The following is a 16,848-nucleotide window of genomic DNA, read 5'->3' as shown; positions in this document are numbered from 1 at the left end:
GTTTTCTCCAATAGTTTCCTTGGGCAGGTGCTTTATTCGTTAGTCGTTTAAAAGTAAAGAAAAATTCGAGTTTTAATGGCAATTTTCTAGAAGTCAATTACCATCTACTTTTCATATATATGATTATTAACGATCTAAAAGTTTTTGTGACATTTTTTTTGTAATGGATATGCTGCATGTTTTGAAAAGTGTAATAGATTGTGTTATAGAAAAGTAAGCGTTACACAATATCAAATAGCTAATCATAAGCCCTTACATTTCATTTATAACCCATGGTTGCAGCCCACTAAAAAGTCTAAGCCCATATTTATCATGAGCCCTCACAAACATTTTCAGATATCATACCGATTGAAAAGATAAACCAACTATATATACAACTATACAACCACCATTTAAATATAGGAGATGATAATAACCATATCACTATATAATGTAATAAATCTACTACATACACTCATACAGTATATGCATTATTCACTTATACGAGTATATTTTATTTATCATTTGTACAATGTGATAAATTTATCAAAACAACTAATGTAAATATTAATTCTCTTTAACTATGAGAAAACTATAGGTGCATCAACCTCACTCCCGAGTCCCGAGGGATTCATCATATATATCTCACAAAATTCAAGAACCAAACGGAATATATGTTATTTTTTTTATTGAAAATTGCCCTACAGTTTATTTCCCCTTTAAAAAAGAAAGTATCGAAAATTCAGCCATCCTTTAAAAATAAGAAGGTAACTTTTAATGTGAACACTGAACACTTATAAAATATTCTATGTGGGGAAAATTTGTTCACTTATCTAAAAAACAAAAATTAAAGTTCGCAAGTCGCAACAAAACACGTTGCTTTGTTTAACATAATCCATCGTAATAATTGTCCATTAGATAAACCAAAAGGTCGGCCTACTAGAAATATATCCTGGCCCAACTTTGTAGTTCTAGGGCTCTATCCTATCAAAACCATTTATACATGCTCCTATTCATCGTGAAGGTTTTTTTTTTTTTTCTTTTTTTTCTTTTTGGTTGTTGTTGCACGGCATTCATTGATCGTGAAAGTTAAGGATATGAATTTCGCATATTTGAACAGAAGCCGCATATGAAACAAGAGAACTATGAGGGGTTATGATTAACTATTAATCTCAACTTCTCTCGTCGACGTACTCTTCCCCGTCTAGTCCCAAACGCTTAGCTACCAACAGTTTTTTGGATACTAATTTATCAATCCATGGAAGTGTCGATGTATAAGTTAAGGGGTCTAAAGTGTCAAGAATAAAGCCTACAACCGAATGAAAGTTATATGTCGGTTAGGCAGTTATGTTGTGAAGGAACGTGTCGTTTAGAATATTTGTGTCTGTTAGAAAGTCATACCAATTAGTGAAAAGGTATGATGGTTCGTATGTGTCTATTGGAAAACTATATATATGTGTGTGAACCTACTGTTTTTAATAAGAAGGAAAGTTTAGTATTGTTGTTCGTTCAAGTGAGGGACGAGGGACCAACAGTGGCATCAGAGCCAAAGTCGTTCGAACCAGAGAGAAAGACAGACCAGCGATTCAAGAGGGATCGCTTAGAGAAGAGGGACAAAAGAAAACTGATTCAGAGGAATCATTTTTTTAGAGAAGACAGACAGAGAAGAGATTGATTAAGAGAAACCGATCGAGAGTAAACCGATCGAGAGAGAAGATAGAGAGACAAATTGATTCAGGGAATCAATCAACAGAGTAAAGATAGAATCAGATTAAGAAAAGATAAAGAGAAACGTACCAGTTATTAAAAAAAAAAAGCCACCGCCGCCGTCGTGTGCTTGCCGGAGAAGACAAAGAACAGAGTAGCCGTCAACATCATAATAGTAAGGAAGGAAATTAACCACCATTGTTGTGTGATTTAAACAAAAACCACCACCATTCGGTTACCTAGAAAACGAGAAGAAAAGAAGAAGGGCGTTTTGTAGCCCTAGATTACATACAGAATAAGGAAGGAAGCAGAAGTGTTTTATTTGGGAAAGGAAAAGGAACGATCAGTTTTATTTAAGGGGCCGTGCATATTTGTTTGGAGAAAAGAAGTCTACACAAGAAAAAGCCCAATAAAAATAACAGGTTTTTCCATATACCTTTTTAAAAATACTTGTTATTTTTATTACATTTTGTTAGGAAATAGATCTCCTACTACGATTTGTGTTAAGACAACATTAGAATTGTTTGAGGATTATTATGGGTTAGACAGAAAGTTAAGATCAACGATTATTAGAATTATATTGGTTTTAGAAGAAAACCAAATTGAAAGGATATGTCGGGAGATAAAAACAAAAGTGTATTTTCAAACGAAGTCGTCATACCGTTATCATCCTATCAATGTCCAATTCTAAACAATACGAACTATACACTATGGACATTAAGAATTAAGAAGATACTTGTGGCAAATGGAATATGGGATCTAGTAGAAGGAATGGGTACATCAAAAGAGATCGATATAAAAAATGATAGTTTTGCATCTGCATATCTATTCCAAGGATTGCCCGAAGATTTGCAAATGCAAGTTGCGGGATGTGAAACAGCAAAAGAAATTTGGGACTCATTAAAGTCTAGATTTGTTGGCACAGAAGATGTTCAACAAGCGCACTCGCAACAATTGAAATCAGAATTTGAGAGACTCATTATGAAAGAAAATGAATCAATAGATTCATTTGCCGGAAAGATGATGAGTATTATTACAAAGGCTGCTACATGTGGATTGACATTTGATGAACAAACGAAAGTACGAAAAACACTCAACGCAATACCAGATAAGTTTATACCAATAGTAGCAACCATTGAAATGGTTGTTGATTTTAAGGAAGTGAAATTGGAGGAGGTTATTGAGAAACTTAAGACTTACGAAGAAAGGCGTAAGTTTAGAAAAGAAAGTGGAGAAGATAATAGTGAGAAGTTGTTGTTCACACGCCAAGGGAATGGCAGAAATTATGAACGCAACTATGGGAATAATAGACTAGGAGGTGGTAATCAGACAAGAGGAAGAGGCCAAGGAAGATTCATGAGAGATAATAGAAATGAAGATAGTTTCGATAGATGGAAGAAAAGCCCTGGAGATCAAAACTATCCAAGATGACTACTTAAGGACGTACAATGTTATAATTGTCAAGATTTTGGACACTTTGCTGCAAATTGTCCAAAACCAAACCATAGAGAAGAAAAAGCAAACCTTGTGTTCGAAGATGACGAACCAGCGCTATTGATGGTTACTACTAAGAATGAAAAAGAGACAACATCCTTAAAAGAAGAAAAGAAAGGAAATAGAATTCTTATTAAGGAAGATGAAATTCCAAAAGGAAAGTTAGATGACATGAAGTCAGAGATAGAAACTGACTTGAGAAGTAAACTAGAGTTTTGGAAGTTTGAAATGCTTCAAGACTTTGAGATAGAGAAACAAGTGTTTGAGAAGAAAATGAGAGATAGAGAGATAGCATTTGAGAAACAAATGCAAAAGGAGTTAGTTAACTTGAAGAAGTTAAAAGATTGTACAAGCAAAGAGATAAAATAGTTAGAGACAAAAAGAGAAAAGTTTGTGAAAGAGAAACATGGAGTTTTTTCGAATAAGAAACTCCTAGAGGAAGAACCAAGAATTGACAATGGTGAATGCAAGAAGCATCAAGAGATGCCATCAAGATTTCAAAAAGAAAGCAAGATTGAGAAAGACATCAAGTTAAGACACAAGAAAGTCGAATCTGAAGATCGTGATACAAGAAAAGGATTGTCGGAGATTCAAGACTATGAAATGATAAAAATGATGGAAGATACCGACAAAGTTAACAAAGATGATCAAGATGAGATTGAAGACAAGAATAAGAGAAGCCAAATCAAGGAAGAAGTTCAAGACATAGTTCGTGTTAAAGATCAAGTCAAAGGAAATGGAAACAAGCCAAAGTTCAAGGATAAAGTTGATGAAGCTTATCAAAGGCATGGATTAATAAATTAGGTAGGAGTGTTGGATACTAATTTATCAATCCATGGAAGTGTCGATGTATAAGTTAAGGGGTCTAAAGTATCAAGAATAAAGCCCACAACCAAATGGAAGTTATATGTCGGTTAGGCAGTTATGTTGTGAAGGGACGTGTCGTTTAGAATAGTTATGTCTGTTAGAAAGTCATACCAATTAGTGAAAAGGTATGATGGTTCGTATGTGTCTATTAGAAAACTATATATATGTGTGTAAACGTACTGTTTTTAATAAGAAGAAAAGTTTAGTATTGTTGTTCGTTCAAGTGAGGGACGAGGGACCAACACAGTTGTAGCTTTGTGTTGGATAGCATTGCTTTCTTTTCTTCGATCATGCCGATGATCAAGGGCAACTTTGAGTTGAACGAAGGTTGTGTATCTATTCTCCGGTCCATTGAATGTCGAATAGTAGTCTGGTGGAAGGGATTAATATTAAAAGTTGTATGTAAAATTTTTTGAGGGATGTGTCGCAAAGGGTATGGGGCTATTTTTCTAGGAAAATTATGTAATAAATATTTCTTGAGAAGTAAGGCATCTATGTATCTATATGGAATTAGCGATTGTACATATTGAAGTTGAATTTCATTACGATTAGGAAACTCACCTGCTTATTATAGCATAGTGTTTGTTATAGAAAGTTATTTCTAATATTTAAGGAAATATATACCTTAATGATTTCCATATTGTAATACCAAACACTTTCATTACATACTTTATTACATACTTACACTGAATTGTATATATATGTTATGAGTATCGATATCAATAGCACTATAAATAGATATACTTGACTTTCAATTTCAACTCAAACATATAATGCATTTTAACATTATGAGTTTTGCTAAATAAACTCTAAGTACTTTATATAAAATGCATTAAATATATGTATATATTTATCATAAATTTAAGATGTGAAATTTTTTGATATAAAAATTACAATCTTCTTAGTTACATCAAGTTTACCCCTAAATGCTACATCAAACATTTTTCTAACTATATATTAGTCGTATCATAAACTTTCAACTTATGAGCAATTAGTTGAGTGGCAATAAATCATGTTAATTGGCCTCATATTTGAATCCTCTTGTAGACAAATATCTATAGTATAACCAAGGATGGTTGGAAAACTAGTCACGGAGAAAAATAACACTTGATAAAATCAGTACATTTGAGTAGAATGAGGAAAATCTTTTATGTAGAGCACTTAGCACTAGAGCTCCTTCAACTTAGAATTCCACTGTAACCATCGAGCGCTGAACTCACCTTTGTCCGAAATTCACCGAATATTTAGGATAATATTTACTCCTACAAATTAAATTGTGTTGATGTTTGACAAATTATAGTTTTTGGCTAAGTTTATTTACGAGTAAACTACAGATATGATAAATTATTCCTTTGAGTTGCTTGGTATCATATTACTCCGATTTATTTTATTTTATTTTATTTTTAATTTCTAAAGAACAAAACTTTGAAATTAGCAGCGGCAGAGCATAATACAGTAGTGCTCTGTTTACACAACTTTTCCTTGGGCATAACATAGTGCTCTTACACTTTTCAACCTTTTATGGCTTTTTATGTTTACTTATATATTTATTTTTTGTGTAGGTTCTTCTATTCTCTTCTTTAAACATCTCATTCGTTTTTACTCGTATAAGATAACGTGAATGGCATGGATATATAATAAATTTAGCTTTTGGATTTTTGTAACATTTGTCCATAACTTACATATTAAGACTGATAATACGTTAAATCGGTTATCAAATTTATAAACTTATGTTCTCCGTTAAAACAAATTTTTAAAAATTATAATTTCGAAATAGTATAAATTTTAGAAAATCTATATGAATATATCTATTTATATATATTTTTACTTTTGTTTACATATTAACCTAATAGCTTATCTAATGCATTATTAAACATATGCCTAATACTTTAGTTAATAAAAATACTTTTTTCTTCTTTCGTAACAACATGACATATCGATCAATTTTTATTTTCAATCTATAACCAAAAGAGCACATTATTATAATATGAGACAATTTTTTTTTATACATTCTTTTTTCATACAATAAAAAAGATCAGAATATATACAAGTCAAGCAAGTAAGGACAAACATCCAAGTTCCAAAACACAAGTGTCACAAGCAAACATCCATCCTCAAACTCAACCCCACAGTAACCTTCCCCTACACCCACCCACACCAGATCACATCACACTAATGTACTACAAACAGAGGTCTTTGGGTCCCACATAGCTGGTACTAAATACTTTCTCCCATTTAATCCGTGCGCATTATAGCTAGCGCCAGTAACCTTATCCACTAATAGTTGACCCGCATAACCCGGGTAAGAACCCGACCCGAATATTCCAGTACATGCTGACACAGCTTCCAATGGTGCATTTGCCGGGCCTTGGAAATAACCTTTGTTAAATGGGTTAGTAACGGCGCCAGCTAAAACTGTTGCTATGTTGATGATCATTCCATCAACTCCAACGTCTCCGTTAGGCGAAACTAACGGAGGTGATTGTGGGCCGTAAATTGGTTGGTGAAATGGCCACGCACATTGACCCGGACATTGTGTTTCCGAGTTTCCAACCCATCCGTACGCCACTCTTTTGTTCCCACTACAAAATAATTAAATATACAAAAATTAAATACATGTGTACATATAAATGAAAAAAAAAATGGAGTAACATTTATTTCTGTGTGACATCTCATTTTTTGCTCCATATATGTTTAGATTCTAAAATTTCATGTATGTGACACTGTATTAATAACAAGTCAAAAATAAATTTCATCCTATATCTCTATTAAGAAAAAATAAATTTGGAACAAAAATTGTCAATCTATGACTACCAAGTTTTTTAAACTAGGTAAGTTTTAGATTTTATGTGCAAAAAATTTGAGAGAATTTATAAGATAAAATAAAATAAATTTCACATACGACATCACTTTCGATGAAAATGAATAGATAAGTACGCAAGTTCTCTTATTTGCACAAATCATTTTTGTGTCAAAAAAAAATAAAAAACATATACGAGTACTTCATTCTGTAAATTTGTTTTATACATACTTCTATAGTTCTATGTATAACTTTTTTTTTCATATAATAATTACCTAATTTGTTTGGTGGATCCGTGAGTGCCACACCTACTCATACAAAACCCTTCAACACCAACTTCTTTTGCAGTAAGAACCAAGTTGATAGAATTTGGTCCAGCAATTTTAGTAGCCAAATAACGAATATGGTAATTTTTCAAAGATTTACCTAGGGAGTAATTTTCATCAAGAATTTGTTTTCCAACAACAGTTGATGAAGACCCGTTGTGATACTTTTCAGTTGTTTTCCACCATATTGCTACAGAAGGAAGTGGCGTTTGTATTTTTGTTGCACGTTTAATAGTGTTCAAAGATTGTAAGAAATCAACTATTATTGATCTTTGGGTAGGTGTAAATTTACCATACCATACAAGATTTACTGTCAATGGGCCTTTTAACAGTTCACCTTTGTGGTAAGTTAACACCAAAGGAGATTGTGTCACAAGTGCACAAAATGATTTTTGGAAGCTTAAAAAAGTTAGGATAAGGAAAATGGCAGTATGGTAAATTTGTGCCATTTAAAGGGTGGATTTGTGAAGTCTTATTTGGGTGTGAAAGAAGAACTAGGAAAGTGTTTGTGAATAGAGTGTGTGATTGGAATTTATATAGTGATGACTGATGAGAAATATTAGCGAGTCAAATCATGACACGTGGGGAGATGTGATTAGAGGTTGGTGGGATGTAGCCAGGCTGTAATTGAGTATGTGCGTGACGTGGCAAGGTTGTGTTTTGAAATTGACATGGCAGATTAAAAGGTAGGATGCGTGTAAGGATGATAGTGATTTACGTACCGATGTATTCATGTCGATTTGACTAGTTTCTATTTTACGTTATAGACTCAATTATATCCTATAAAATTTAATATATTATATTGCATTATATTATCATCATACCTATAAGCTAGTACGTTACGATTAATTGCAATATATACAGTATTTACTGTTCTAGAAAGAGCAATATACGGATGATTAGATTATCTATGTAAAATGGTAAAAGTGAAAAACATAGTGCTTTCGTGTAAAAGCCTAAAAGGATGTTTTATAAAAGAGTGGTCATAAACAAATAAGTTTTTATCCACTCATAATAATTGTGCTATAGTTATATTGTATAATTATTATGATACAATAATAAATTTAAGAGATTAGTAATTTAGAATGTAAATAATTTTACATAAGTTATTATCTGTATGAAATTTCAAATTTTGTACATTATATGTATTCGTATATATATGACAACTATATATGTTGTCACTTGTAAGTTTTTGATTAATCGGATACATAAAATGTACAAGATTTAAAAATTCATTACATATAATGTACAAGATTGAAGTTCGATACACACTATGATAATTCGTATAAATTTGTTTACATTTTGAAATACTAATCCCTAAATACAACTATATGATTCAAAAATTGTTGTACATTGATAAAAACTTATGAGTTTATTGCCTCCTCTTTATAATGATTTCGTATGAGTAATGATAGATATACTTAAAACTGACAGATGATGATTAACCAATTTAATTTATTGTGCTTAAACATCAACCTAATTATAGGATGATGACATTGAGAAGAATCAAACGATTAGATTAAGTAAGAGACTTAGTGAAATCCACATGTTTAGATTTAAATGTTTTAGATTGATTGTTACGCATATTAGTTTGGTTGATTAATCATTTTCTGAAAGTTAAACTAAAATACATGATATATCTAAACACTTCATGGGGTTTCTCTCTCTTCTCTCTCTCTTTCCACTCTTTGCTCTCACCTTAAAGGCTCAAACGACCCTTTCTCCTGGAACATGGATCGGAATTTGAGCTTATGATTTTGAGATCCAAATCGAGTATTTGAGATTGAAAGTTTGAGATCGAGATTATTCTCATCCAGTTAAGACTTACACTCCGGTGGATCTAACCTTATTTTTCACTCTTTGGGCCGGAGGTTCCTTCCACTTTGGTTGATCTGGAAGCAGTCTCTCTACTTTGAGTAGGGATAAGGTCTGTCTACATCATACCTCCCCCGTACCCCGGCTTATACCGGGATTGGGTACCGTTATAATCTAAACACTTCATCATTTAACATGTATCGTTTTCTCATACAAAGTACTACAACGAATATTTAAGAGTTATTAGATTATTTAAGATCTAAATTTAGAAAATATTAATCTCTGTTATATTTAGTTAAGGGGTTTGCTAAATACAGCCCTTAGGGTTGTGTTTAAGGTGCATAAATTGTTTGTACATTTACCATGAAAATCAGGGGGCAGACTTTTAATATGGAAGGTACAAGTTTTTTTTATTCACGTTAAATACAGCCCTTAGGGCGGTGATCCACGTATGTTGAGAAGTGGTCACACCAAAATAAGCATGCCAAATCCACGTATCTTGAGAAGCGGTGATCTCAAGCATAATAGTGGGAACGCCATGGTCGCCTCTCGTATATTGTCCTCTCAAGTGTCTAGGACAATTTAACCACTCGACGTGTGTACAATCGATGCTACCAAGCATCCCTGGCATGTGATAGTGTTGTTCGTGTGCCTCGAAAATGCGAGCAACGTCGTGTTGAGTAGGCCTACGTAAGTACTCTCGACCATACAACTTAATGATGGCGTCACAAAAATGGTCAAGAGACTCGCGCCCGGTTCGAGCGGCCATATGCAAGTACTCATCGTACTCGTCAGGTGGATTGCCCGTAGCGAGTTGACGTACCGCCGAGCACACTTTTTGGATCGTCCTAAAGCTTCTTCTCCTACGCGCATCGAACCCCTCTTGAAAATATGGAAAATTTGCTTCGATGTCGTCGACGATTTTTAAAAACATGGTTTTCTCCATACGAAACTTTTTTCGAAAGTAAGCATCGTCGTATTTTGGTTCGTCAACAAACCAATCATTTAGTAGTATTTGATGACCGACTTCACGTTCTCGATTGACGTATCTACGGTGTTGAACGTCGTTAGAGTTTGCCATGTCGTCCATCTATTGAACTGCGTTTTGCAAAAAGTGAACATCGGTCTCGGATGACGAAGCCGATTCCACAGCGACAGCCCGCGATTCGGAAGATGTGGAAGACATTTTCAAGGTGAGGTGGTGATTATTTAGGTGAATGGAGAGAAAGGTCTGGTGGTGTTTGTATATAGTGATGAAGATAGTTGTATGTATATTGAAGATGGTTGTATGTATATATATATATTGGAGAGAAAAGGCTTTTTTTTTTTTTTAAATCCGGTTTAACTAGCCGTTTGGGGGGGGGGGGACCCACGCCTTAACGTTCAAAAACCTTACCCATCGATCGGTTACTTAAGCCGAATTCCTACCCGATTCACCATAGTCGAACGTTACCCGAAACCAAGGAGTGGTGTAGCCGATCGGCTACCATGTACCCGATGCCTTACCCGACGTGTACTCCCTCCTACCTAATGTGTTGGGTTACGATTACTAAAGAAACTCAGTGTGGTGTTGGTTTTTTTCTAATCAAGTATTATGCTAGTAATATATTACTGGTATATATTATATTAGATATTAAAATCTTATTATCAGTATGATACATTTAATGATATGACAATCCTTTTATTTATTGAATACTAGTTGATCAACCCGGATTTTATCTGAGCAGTTAAAAACATGTTTTTATTAGTATAAAAATACAACATAAAATTTTTTATAATAGGTAAACATTGATGTTAATATTATCGAATTTAATAAAACTTTGAACATAACAATCATTTGAAATATTCAAAACACCGTTACATATCGTATATTTAAAACAATTGGTACTTAGATTCATACACATAAAAATGGCTATAAAAAAAACTGAAAGCCAACAATGTTAAGATGAAATATGCAATTACTGTTAAAAGAACCATGCTTACAAATTGCGATGATGCGAGTCAAAATTATGAAAGGGAAATAATACATAAAACTGAATGGTAAAATTCGAAAGGAAGTAAAGGAATTTAAAAAATAATTGTTAAACTAAAAAGAAATACTTTTTATGATATGACATCATCTTTTTAAAAAATAAGGTGTTTAGGCCTATCTCAATAGGCTCGTCGATGACCCTTTGAAGGGCTCATCGACGACCCTATTGTGAGCAACTCGACGACTAGCCTTGTCGTCCCTCGCCATCAACCCATCGACAGGCATAGACGAGAAAAAGAGAGAGGATGTGAGCCAGCTATGGGTTTTTTTTTTTATAATCTGTTTTCAAGTTTATGTGTATAATTGTATATATATATGTGTGTGTGTGTGTGTGTGTTGTGTATGCGTGTGAACATGAAGAAGACTTTCAGAAATTACAAGGAAGAAGACTCAAATTTTAGAAATTAAAACTTTTATTCCTATTATAGTATTATTTTACATATGGTTTTTATTTATTTTAAGAAATTTCAGTTTAGTCCCTGAAATATTAACTTATTTATAAATTAGATGTAAAGTTTTAAATACAACTATATTATGTTAAAGCTAATATAATAGTTTTAGTTATTAATAAAAATAACTTATTTAATTTTGGTTAATAAAATAAAAAGTTATGGAAGAGGTGTTATTGTTAGTAAGTGTGGAAGAGGTTGATGAGGAGAGAGAAAAACTGATGTGCCAGTATGAAAGAGGTGTGGAAGGGAATCTTATCGTGATAGCTTAAGAATATTTTTAGTTTTACACATCAATATTATTCTAAAAATATCTTATGAAAACAATCCTCTTTTATTTTTAAAAAGAGATTCGTTGTTGAGATTGCATATTTGCATTGTGACTTAAAATAGGTTGTTTTGTTATATGTGTTTTATTTATGAGAAAATGATATATAATGTTAACATCATCTTTGTTAATGATGTTCTCTCACATACTTATTAACATCAATTTTTACACATGTCAAAAAGTCTCCTATGAATTTTATGGTTTGTGAGAGCAACATCATCTAACAAAGATGATGTTAACATCATCTAAGTTATTTCCTTTATTTATTTTATAAACTTTAAAGGTTTGTCTTTATAAAAAGTACGAGTGGTAAATTGGAAGAGGTAAAAGGAAAAGCAATTAAAAGGACGTACTTGGAGTTGGTGTGGGAAATGGATCATTACTAGTTTTGGAGAGTACGGCTACTGGTCCACACTAAAGAGGCCCATAACTTATAGCATGGCCATTAGTTTTGTAGCGTACCACATCGGGACATCCACAACTAAGGCACAAGCTATTTAAATTTGAAAATGGCAAAATGTTTTTGAAGGCACTTCTATACTAAGAAAAAACTGATTAATCGAACCGAACTGATTTATAACCGGTAACTGAAATCGGTTAATAATCGGAATAGTAAAAACCCGATTATAGGTTATCAGAAACCGTCGGTTGCTAACCGATTACTCTTTTCAAAACCAAAACCGATTATTAACCGGTTAACTTATGACCAGTTAATTATTTCAAATAATAACTGGTTAACAGGTTAATCACATATTATATATATATATATCAATCATATTATATACATACACTAATATATAACTGGAAAGATCGCACTATCAGATGATTTTGTAAGCTTTTAATATATCTATACTATATATAGCTTAATGCTTCTTTCATCAAACCCAACATCAATTTTTGGTTGTTTTTGAGATTTAAAATGATTAATTTTGTTTTATGTTTAGAAAATGATGTTTATTTGAAATATGAGTTTTTTAGAATATGGATTCCACACTCAGACTTGGGATGTACGTCAATTAGCACTAGTCCTCTTGAGAACGAGTACTCTTGAGAACGAGTACTGGCATATCATCAGCCTCTTATTAAAAAATTGCTAAGGAGAAAGGAAGGCATGGGGCAGGGCCATAGAGTTAGCCATGCGCTGTAGCGTATGATGTACATTACATCTGAGTCTGTGTAAAGTAGTAGGGGAGCAGGCGTAGGTTTGGTGGTCAATAATGGATGCTACTGGTGGGGCTCACCATCAAAATAAGCTTGCATATAACGTCATTCGTCGCATCCGCTATAAATCAAGACTTTCGTGCAATCGTGCGTGCTCTGCAATTTCATTTAACAAAATAACTATTTGTGTTTTTGAACTAATTTTTTTTTTTATAGATTTCTGGTTCAATACTTTTCAAAAAAAATTAAAAATGAACAAGTACATCTTATGATTCATATGGAAAAACGGAGACATGCCTGACATAATTTTTATACAATGTATGTTTTGGATATCAAGACGATAGGTCAATACATAAGACTAAAAGACAAGGGTGTAGTGTCAAACCTTTGACAATTTGACAAATTTTGACAAGTTTTCTCTAATAAAAAAATGCCATGTGTACAAGCTTAAAACTAACCAATTCTTGCCAACTTCTTGTCAAAAAATGCGGTGTAGTAGATATTGTTTGTCAATTTGTCGATTTGAAAAGAAAAAAAAATTTCACAACAGCTTCCAATGTTCATAAATTGAAAAAGACAAAAGAAAAAGGTTAACAAAAAAAGCTCCCAACGTTCTATAGCATCGGCCAAAACTAGCCGATATAACTTGTCAAAACTTGCCGATACTAGCCGATTCACATGCTATAGGCTTGCCAAATAGCCGATGTTTGCCGATATTTTTTGCCGATAAAAATTGTCGACTACACTCTTGCCCCTAAATATTGTATCTAACTCATTTACCATTTTTTTTTAACTAAACGGTTAGATTAAGATTATTGATTGGATCATGAGTTCACTCCACATATAAAAAGTGGTGGTATATATGTCATCAAACTTTGCATCACTAACTTAATGGTGTTAATGTGTTATAAATATAAATTTTAAAATGGTATATAAGAACAATCTAAAACTTTTAATAATTATAAGGAGTATAACTACTTAAGATATATAGGTTAATATCTATAAGCTCCCGTTAATTTACCGATAAATATCTCATAATTTATGGTTCAAGAACTTACAAAATCCGTAGATAATTAATGTTTTGATTGACCACACAAAACTTATTTAGCTTGAGTTAATATAAACAATATACGTACATTCTTATAAATTGCGCGCTAATATACCCTGTTAATTACCTCATAAATAAACAAGTTTCTTGTGTCGAAATTTATTAATTTTAGTTCATAATCAAACCCAAAATACTAATCGTTGACTGATTGAATTTGCGTTACAACTGGATATAAGTATTAAAAAAATGAATTGAAGAAGAAAGCGGAACTCACAACTTGTTTGGTGTTTTATTGCTTAAGACTTTAAGCGTCGACTCTTTTTGTTCATTTAGTGCCCACTCTTTAGCTTTTTATTACACGTGAATCATATCTTTTATACTTTCGAATAATTTTACATTCATATCTTTGAAAATAGTCATTATGCCTTCAAGTAAAACCAAAACAACTTTTAATGTCAAAATCCGTGTTTCCATACGACAAAATTTTGTCACTTCACTAAAAGCAGCAAACTTACTTTGATAATACTTGAGTACGTGACCACAACATATATAATACGTTGAGTCTTTGATGATTGTATTCTTGTATGTATCTATGCACTGCGACGAGATTAAGTCATTTGTGGTTGGCTATCATAATTGATAGTGGTCGCGACTCATTTTGTTGTGCGAATTAAATAATATACTCGTATTTAGTAACAAAGAGAGTATTATGCATCTTAAATATGTTTCGTTGTAAATTCGAGTGCTATAAAAGTCAAAATATTTATTGTTATAACCAACCCACTTGAGTTATAAATATGTTATCAATTTATACAACTTGTGCAATTTTAAATTGTCTGTTTGCAGCTATATATTTTGAGAACAGCTTGGTTTGGCCCGATCTTAATTTAAAGGCAGATATATATGAATACTTATCAACAAAAACATTTAGCTTCACCGCATGGAAAGTTAACCGAAAAAAATGGTTGGTATTTTTTAAGTTGAAATATGGCAACAAAACTTTTGGTGTTTCATGAGAATAGCTGCATGTGAACAAACTAGCCGACTAGGTAGTGTATAATTAACGATTATAATAAATGTTAATCTGGTAAATGTTAGTCCCACAATTTAAAAAATGTGGATAAAATAAACATAAGGATTTTTTTAGTGACTAAGGGCTATTAAGAACTTGCATAAATAACTTGTGCATCTTTCAAATAAATAATTCACCAAGATAAAAATATGACTAATCTATAAAGTTGTCATTAGCAAAACTATTGATCGAGGTAGAATGCTCAATTACTTCAGTTGGGTGAAGAAAAGCGTAATTGGTTTTCATAATACTGATAGCCAACCACTTAGGTGGACTACTTGTATTGCATTGGGTTCTAACTTCATCGGGACAGCAAAAAGAGGTTTTAGTAATGGCTACAAAAATAACGATTAAACCGTATACTTTCAAAATCAACGTTTTTTTTTTTAAATAACCTAAACATGGATCTCTATCCGTGTCTTTTCCCATGAAGATTGATCTAAATGCTAATTAATTATGCCTTGATAGTGATCCGCGTGAGAATATGAAAATGAACATTTTGATCTTATAACTTTATAACTCTAAAATTGTAAATTGCCAAAATAAACGTTCACTTTACAGTTTCAATCAGAAATTAATTAAGTAGGGATGACAATGGGGCGTGGATTTTCGGGGATCTCAACCCCCATCCCCATACCCGATTTTCATTTGTAATCCCAATCTCTGTTCTCATTCTCGTCGGGGAATTAAATTGGGATACCTTTTTTTTATTGAACATGAATTTATCTTTATAGAAGATATGTAGGAGAATGTGTATTTTGACATTTTATTTTATGTATAAACTAATATATATGTTAAGTAAATGATTAATAAAGTATAACAGATAAAAAGTATTAAACAAAAGCTTAAAACTCAAAATTGATTCTAGAATATAGATAAGAATTTAAAGTGATTTTAATAAATATATATAGTATTTTCGGGTTCGGGTGGGAGGATCGGGGATTTACGATTTTCCATCCCCATCGGGGATTAGATTTACATCCACATACCCGTCCTCATCTCCGGTCAATTCTGGGATTCCCCAGTCAAATAAGGTTCAGGTATTTTTGTCATCCCTATAATTGAGAAGTTTTAAAACTATTGCCATTAATAATAAAAAAAAATAATATACTAAACATATCTTTAGCCAACCGACTTGTTGGACACACCAAACAATGTTTGGTGATTATTATTATATATATATTGATGTGGACCATGCTTTGACCAACAATACTAGGAGAGAAGATTATTATTATTATTATTATTATTATTGTTTAAATTTATAATTATAATTTAATTATTGTTGGATTCTATCAAAAAGATAAACTATATAATTTTTTAAATTAAATAAAATATATATTTCTCATTCACCATTTATTTACTACTGTACTAGCATTGGTTCTCATAACATTTCAAAATCTCTTACTTTTGTTTTATTTTTTCATAATAAAAAAATAGATCCAAATAATTATCTATTTAAAAATAGATCCAAATAATTATCTATTTTTATGTTAGAATCATAAAATGATTTATCTACTTTGTAAAATATGTGTTGATATATATATATGAAATATTTTTCAATCAATTTCTCTGTTTTTTTTTTAAAAAATAACTTATAACTTCATATTAAAAAATATTTTTGTTTTTTAAAATTAATTTCATAATAAAAATGTATTTGTAAAGGATTACTGTATATTAAAAGAATAATTTGGGTTGGTTGTTAATGAGAGTATAAAATTTGATTTTAGGTAGATTGGTTAAATATAAGAGAAAGAATTTATTATTTTGATG

At 32.0% G+C, this 16,848-nt stretch overlaps 3 protein-coding genes across 3 annotated transcripts; 1 reads left to right on the top strand and 2 right to left on the bottom strand.

Moving 5' to 3' along the window:
* Nucleotides 1–2,298: 2,298 nt before the first annotated feature.
* On the top strand, nt 2,299–3,117 carry LOC122591825. The gene has a single exon (XM_043764057.1). The coding sequence runs from the start codon at nt 2,299–2,301 to the stop codon at nt 3,115–3,117; it is 819 nt and encodes a 272-aa protein (XP_043619992.1).
* Nucleotides 3,118–6,008: 2,891 nt separating this feature from the next.
* On the bottom strand, nt 6,009–7,672 carry LOC122591315 (protein EXORDIUM-like 2). The gene is made up of 2 exons (XM_043763570.1): nt 7,123–7,672; nt 6,009–6,629 (listed from the first exon to the last, which is right to left on the bottom strand). Exons 1-2 carry the CDS (start codon nt 7,620–7,622, stop codon nt 6,215–6,217), a joined length of 915 nt encoding a protein of 304 aa, XP_043619505.1. The 5' UTR covers nt 7,623–7,672; the 3' UTR covers nt 6,009–6,214.
* A 1,195-nt stretch (nt 7,673–8,867) lies between these two features.
* LOC122591824 lies at nt 8,868–10,078 on the bottom strand. The gene is made up of 2 exons (XM_043764056.1): nt 9,416–10,078; nt 8,868–8,897 (listed from the first exon to the last, which is right to left on the bottom strand). The coding sequence occupies exons 1-2, from the start codon at nt 10,076–10,078 to the stop codon at nt 8,868–8,870; spliced, it is 693 nt and encodes a 230-aa protein (XP_043619991.1).
* Nucleotides 10,079–16,848: the final 6,770 nt, after the last annotated feature.

The sequence above is a fragment of the Erigeron canadensis genome, chromosome 3 (genome assembly GCF_010389155.1).
Source record: "Erigeron canadensis isolate Cc75 chromosome 3, C_canadensis_v1, whole genome shotgun sequence".
Classification (NCBI taxonomy): Eukaryota; Viridiplantae; Streptophyta; class Magnoliopsida; order Asterales; family Asteraceae; genus Erigeron; species Erigeron canadensis.
This window is presented reverse-complemented; position numbering and strand designations above follow the sequence as displayed.

What these genes read in the sequence shown, in the direction of transcription:
- LOC122591315 (XM_043763570.1), bottom strand. Translation starts at nt 7,622, where the DNA reads ATGGCACAAATTTACCATACTGCCATTTTCCTTATCCTAACTTTTTTA. An exon ending in GGATCCACCAAACAAATTAG is followed by an intron (nt 6,630 to 7,122) that starts GTAATTATTATA and finishes ATTATTTTGTAG; the next exon opens with TGGGAACAAAAGAGTGGCGT.
- LOC122591825 (XM_043764057.1), top strand. Translation starts at nt 2,299, where the DNA reads ATGTCGGGAGATAAAAACAAAAGTGTATTTTCAAACGAAGTCGTCATA.
- LOC122591824 (XM_043764056.1), bottom strand. Translation starts at nt 10,078, where the DNA reads ATGGACGACATGGCAAACTCTAACGACGTTCAACACCGTAGATACGTC. An exon ending in GGATCACCGCCCTAAGGGCT is followed by an intron (nt 8,898 to 9,415) that starts GTATTTAACGTG and finishes TCCATGTTCCAG; the next exon opens with GAGAAAGGGTCGTTTGAGCC.